The sequence below is a fragment of the Echinops telfairi genome, unplaced genomic scaffold, assembly GCF_000313985.2.
Source record: "Echinops telfairi isolate 266 unplaced genomic scaffold, ASM31398v2 ScPeMD7_28;HRSCAF=97, whole genome shotgun sequence".
Lineage (NCBI taxonomy): Eukaryota > Metazoa > Chordata > Mammalia > Afrosoricida > Tenrecidae > Echinops > Echinops telfairi.
In genome coordinates, this window is record NW_022103925.1 from 5351023 (window position 1) to 5357319 (window position 6297).

The window sequence follows — 6297 nt, forward strand, 5'->3', positions numbered from 1 at the left end:
CCCTCGGGAGGGCAGAACTCGCACAGGTTCATGCTCCATGGCCCCGTGCAGGGCAGGGAGGGGGCTTCTCGGCACCCAGTCCCCACCCCACCCCTGGTGCCCAGGGGGTGCAGGCTGGCTGCCATCCTAACTGACTTACAAACTTGTGCCCGACCGCTCAGGGGAAGCCGACTGTAAAAAGAAAAAGATAAAGCTGCCCGAGCCCCCGGAGCAAGAGGTCACCCCCGTGAAAGGTATGGCCCGTCCTCTCCTGCGCAGCGGGGCTCTGCGTCCGGTTGAGGGGAGGGACTTCCGGTGTTGCTGTTAGGAGACCCTTTCCCGTGGAAGGTGCTCTGCACCTACCGCCGGGCCTCGAATCCAGTTGCTTATCTTGGAGCCGCGCTCCAGCCCTGCGTCCCAGGGGTACACCCTACTGGGCCACAGTGTGCACTTGCCTTGTAGATTTCTGAGCGGGTTTGGTGGCAATATGTGGGACGCATATGTCCCAGGTGGGCTCCGGGGAGGAGTGGTCGGTGGGGCGGTGCTGGCATCTTTAGGATCACGCAATGATGCGGGCCCCCACCGGGGGGCAGCAGGTGGTTCGGCTGCTTCCTGTGGGTGAAGAGTGTTAAGCTCTGTTGAACCAGCCTCTCATAGCTACCTGGCCACGCAGGGAGATGACGCCTTCTTGACGGGCAGGGCTGGGAAGGGGGCTCAGACCCTATTACTACCCGTGTGGGTCAAGCTCCAACCGATCTCACTGTCACTGAGTGGATGCGGGCTCAGTGAGTCCTGCAGGACAGGGAATAACTGCCCCTGTGGGTTTCCAGACTAACTGCAGCTCCAGGTAGAAAGGCCCATCTTTCTCCTTCGGAAGGGCTGGGGGTTTCAAACAGCTGACCTTGAGGACGGCAGCTCGACATGTAACCTTTAAGCCCACTGCCAGGGTTCCTGTGTGGGTGAGCACCTCCGATTCCTGCCAGGTTCCTCTGCCTCCATTCTCCCTTAAAGCCTCTCAGGGCGGGAGCCGGGGGCAGGCTGGGTGCTGGGGCTGCAGTGGAGCCATTGTTTCTAGAAGAATCCTGCCTTGCCAGGTGAGCTTCTTCCCTTCCTGGTGGTTGGGATCGGAGGACCAGGCCATGCAAGTTCTCCACCCGCCCCACCAGCATTTCTGGATCGCTGACCCGCTCTGCCATGGTGTCAGCTCGGCCCCCCCGCCATCCCCACCTTTACTGTGCTGCCAGGCCATCTCTGTGAGGGTCTTCCTCTCTGTGGCTGGCTCCGACTTCACCCTGCTGATGGACAGGTCTGGTGAACAGACATCCCAGGGTCTCTGACCAGTCTGCCCTCTCCCCTCCCTGTGGCGAGCCTGCCTCTCCTCCTGCTCCGTGCCCAGGGGGACATTGAGGGGCACCCGCCAGCATTTTTCCAGGGGCTTCCTGTTGTGTTCTCTGTAAGAGCTGGCATCCTGAGATGGTGAGAAAGCTGGCACCCTCAGCAGTGAATGGAAAGGCTGGCGGTCCAGATTCACGCAGACGTGGCTCGGCAGAAAGGCCTGGTGGCAGTTCTGGACAGCCTCCCATACAGAGTGGCGATGGCCTTTCCTGGTTTGCTTGTTGTCTGTGGGGTCCTCGGCTCATTTCGAGTCCGGCTGTTCGGCTCCCCGCCCTGCTCCCTGCGTGTGTCAAAACCCCCACGGCCTTGGTGAAGGCGCAGGTCTCTGGCAGGAGTTGGTCATGTGCCGGGACCTGGGTGGTGATTACCGATCCTGGCTTCCTTCTCTGTAAGCAGTTCCGGTCTTAGACACTCTCAGGGGTAGTGCTATTCCGTCCTACAGCGTTGCTTGATGACAGCGCGTTGGGTTTGGCTTGGCTCCTAGTAAGCGCTGGCACCGTCATTCACGTGACTGCCGCACCTGGGCCATGAGCACGCTGAAGGGTGCACGCACCTGGGCCATGAGCACGCTGAAGGGTGGTACATCAGCACAGAAGCGGGACCGTGTACCTGGGCCATGTGCCTGGCCTGTCGGCGAGCCTGGACCTGCAGGGTGAGACCAGCGGGGTCTCTGCTCCGGCGTGCTGCTGAGGCTGGCCTCGGTCGGCATGTGGACCCCTGTCCAGGGAGCAGGATGGCCACGCAGAAGCAGAGTCATTAGGTGGACGGGTAGTACCGCGTGCCCAAACACCTGAGCTGTTTTCCTTGCAGCGGCAGGTAAATTCAACTGGAAGGGGACTATCAAAGCAGTTCTGAAACAAGCCCCCGACAACGAGATCGCCGTGAAGAAGCTCAAGAAGAAGGTACGGCGTCTGAACCTGCCCAGTCCCTCCTGGCCTTCAGACGCCGTCAGTCTTCCCCTGGCGTGCCGGGTGGTGGGAGTGTGTGTGTGTGTGTGTGTAAATGTATGCGGTGTGTGTGTGAGGGAGTAAGTGTGTGTCTGCAGTTGTGTCTGAACATGCTACAAGGATGTGTGCGAGTTTGGGGTCTGTGAATGAGTATAAGCAGGTGGACAAAAGTGTGGTGAGAATGTAGGGGGTTGTGAATGAGTGTGAGTGTGGACCCATGTCTGAATGAGTGTGTTGTGTGTGTGCGTTGAGTGTACGTGTGTCTTCCTTGGGGATTTTATATCTGCCCCCAGTAGCCCCTGGGGTACCTGCGGGAAGACATTGGATAAAATCCCATCGTACTTGATCAGCCAGGGGGCGGCTCCAACATTTGGAGTGGCTTATGATGTTTTGTTTTAAGAACAAACCCACTGCCACAGTCACGGTGACTGTAGGACAGAGTAGATCGCCTCCTGAAGATTTCTGAGACGGCAAATCCTTACAGAAGCAGCCAACCTCGTCTTTCTCACAAAGAGCAGCTGGTGGGTTTGAACCACCGACCTTGTAGCCCAGTGCTCACCCACAGTGCCCTCAGGGCCCCTTTGTGTGAAGTGTGGCTTCCATCTGACTTCCTCGGGCGGGAGCATTGTCTCCATGCAAGGCTGTGTCGTGCTTAGCCTGGCACCCATACAACTTCCCCAGCAAATCAGTTGCTGGTCTCCCATTTTCCTCTCTCTCTCCCGCTGCTCCTGAGTTTTGTATTTTTTTAAAGAAGGAGGCCCTGGTGGCACGGTTCGATAAGCATTGGACTGCTACTCACAAGGTCAGGAGTTCAAAACCACCAGCTGCTCTGTGGAAGAAAGATGAGGCTATCGGCTTCTGTTATGATTTGTAGCCTCGGAAGCAGTACATGGACCGGGCCCAGCTGGATGGCCATGAGTCACAGACGGCAGAGTCCCCGAGTCCGTGCCCAGGGTAGGTGGGCCTCTCTGATATCTGTCTTCTCTGCGCAGGTGCTGGCCCAGTACTACAGCGTGGCGAGCGAGCAGCACAGGTCGGAAGAGGAGCTGCTGGTCATTTTTAACAAGAAAATCAGCAAGAACCCTGCCTTCAGGGTGCTGAAGGACAAGGTGAAGCTTCTGAAATGAACACGTTCGCATTCCAGAAACGAGTCCTGCCCGTCACCCGCCTCCCTCACCAGTTAGGAGGCATGATGAATTCTCACGGCCCACCATTTGCTTCCCCAAACTGTATTTTTTAAGTTAAAGAAGATATCTATGTGTGTATATTTTTGGTAGAACTTTTATGAGAGAATAAAATATATTCTTGTCCGAAGTGTGTGCTGGTAAAACTCACTGTGAGCATTTAAAAGAACCCAACTGCCATGGAGGGGAATGAGCAGCCCGTGGTGGATCGGGTTGGCCGTGTGTAGGGCTGCTAACTGCAGGGTCAGCAGTTTGAAGCCAGCCGCCCCCCACAGATGGGGCTTTCTCCCCCTTGGCGAGTGAGAGCCTCAGAAGCCCACAGGGCACTTCCACTATGACCTGGAGGGCCCCTAGGGTCGGGACCAACTCGGTAGCCCTGACTGGTTTAGTTTGGTTGGGGGCGTAGTGAGCACTGAAGTGGTGGCTCCCGCCGTGGCCTCTGACTCCTCCAAGTCCACCTGCTGGTGTCCGTTGCCCTCACGTCGGGTAAGAACCCCAATCGAGGGTTACCTGCAGCACCTCAAGCTGGGAAGTGGCGGTTAGCGCAGGGCAGCTGGCCCCAGCGGGAAGGATAATGATGTGTCAGGTACCCCGCCACCATCCTTGGGACCCAGCGCGACTCGATCTCTTCTGCTTCTGTCTGAGTTACAAAGTGGTGGAGACACGCGGGAATAGACGGGTGGGAATAGACGTTTCTTTGTGTTCTTTCATCTTACCCGTTGCAAGCCCCGGGCAGGCTTACACAGAGTCGCTGTTAGATACACCCTTGCTGGACTGGTCCACCTTGTAATTGCCGAGTAAGTACGTGCATGTAAAGGTCGGCCGTCGCTCAGAGAGGGTCAGGCCATTGTGGGCCCACAGAGGTGGTATTGTGAGGCGCTGACATTCTAGCCCCGAGGATCAGGGGGCCCGGGGTCATCCTCAGGTTTCCCCAGCGCCCATCAAAGGCAGGTAGTAAGGATTTCGGGCCACTGGGAATACACGCTGGCTGCTTCCAGCATTGCTCTGGGCCCTTGGCAGCGCACCGAGTCCAATGGTAAGGGTAATGGCATAGGGGAGCCTCTCGGCTGATGATGTACTGCACCGAGGTATCAAATGCCAGTGGAAGACGGCCGCCTCTCCCTCCTTCCACGTTTCAGAAACGGGTGGAGGTGCTGGCATGTTCTCCACAGGCAGGTCTCCGGTACATGTTTCTTTGTCTCTCTTTGCTCACGTTTGAGCTTGAGTTGGCTGAAGGCTCCCGAGCAGACCATCAGCCTCACACTCAACATTTCACACACACACTACTGCCGTCCCTCCGCGCGCCCTCACTGCCCCGCCTCCTCCCTGTCTCCTGCCTCCGTTCCTGCTTTTCCTCGGTGGTAAAACGCTGCCCCCTGGGTCTGGAAGGGCTGGTTATTCGAACAAGGGGGTGAGTTCAGGTCCAGGACTGAAGGGTGACAGGGCTGTAGGCTTGGGGCACCCACGTGCGTTTCCGAACCCCTTTGGTGCTTTGGGATGGATTCTGACCTAGGCTGCTGGCTGTGTCAGGTCTTCAAGGTCAATGGATCAAATTCACTGGCTGCTTGGAGGGAGAAAGACGAGGCTGTCTGCTCTGGTAAAGGTTTCTCAATGCCATCCAGGCCTTTCTGACCCCTAGTGACCCCGTGAGACAGGGTAGTGCTACCCTGTGGGTTTTGCAGGCCCTGTCTTCTGAGAGCAGCTGGTGGCTTCAAACTTTTGGCCTTGAGGGCAGCAACTCAATGTGCAACAACTGCACCCGCTGAAAGTATATGTGTGTATAGAATCTTAATTATATTTGATATATACTATCTAATATATATACATATATAGCAGGACAGTGAAAAAAGAGGAAGACCGTCAAGCTGGAGAGACAGGGCTGTCCTCTTGGCACTTACAGGACTCAAGTTTGGCTGCAATCAGAGTGAACACACATTGTGACAGCCGCTGGCTATTCTTCTGTTTCGTTTGTCCATCTCCATGATGCTCCACAAAGCACCTGCTCCGCTCTGCTCAGCCAGGTTGGAGAACCACTGGCCTCCGGCCTACCCACTGCTGGTCAGTGAAAAGGAGGAAGACCCTCACCAAGAGGGCTACAACAATGGTGTCCAACGTAACAGCAATTGTTAGGACAGTGCAGGACTGCTGTGTTTCATTCTGCTGTCCACGGGGTGCTATGGGTGGGGACTGACAACAGCACCCAAAAAGAGCAGTGCAGCATAACAGGAGATGCCTGGCTTTCAGGAAGAATAACGTCTTGAGATCTTAGCGGCTGGTCTTCAGACAGGCAGCCATCAAAGCGAGACATCAACCAAGTCCACATGGGAGCCGCCTACCAGCCTGTGTGACCCAGGGATTGTAAATATCGAAATCCAAATCCGAAGGGGGGAATTGTCCCAGGGTTTGCAGAAGGCTATGGATGACAGTGGGAACTCCAGATCCATTTGCAGGGCCCCCACATATATTAAGCCTCCCGTGAGCCCCCTCTGACTAGTGGAGGGATGTGAACAGAGCACAGGAAAGTCAACTATAGCAGATGTTGTTATGTGAGAGCGTAATCGTCTATCGTTTGATCTCCCTTTGACCCATTTTTAAGTTGTTTCCATTTCCAATATTTCCTGCTTGCTTTTTGACTGTGGTGTATGTTTTGTCTAGTCACTCTTCCTTTTTAAAAAATGAGTTTGCCTCCTCTTTGTGTTTTGTATGAGTTTCTGTATATGAAAGCCAGGGTAGATAAATCTATAGAGATGCAACTGGGTTAGTAATTACGTAGGGACATAGCAGGAGAGGAT

At 55.6% G+C, this 6297-nt stretch overlaps 1 protein-coding gene across 1 annotated transcript in view; it reads left to right on the top strand.

Moving 5' to 3' along the window:
• LYAR (Ly1 antibody reactive) overlaps positions 1 to 3623 on the top strand; it is a 15939-nt gene extending 12316 nt beyond the window's left edge. Inside the window, 3 exon segments of the mRNA XM_045289484.1 lie at positions 143 to 233; positions 2185 to 2276; positions 3314 to 3623. Coding sequence (XP_045145419.1) covers positions 143 to 233; positions 2185 to 2276; positions 3314 to 3448 — 318 coding nt within the window. The 3' untranslated portion in view covers positions 3449 to 3623.
• Positions 3624 to 6297: the final 2674 nt, after the last annotated feature.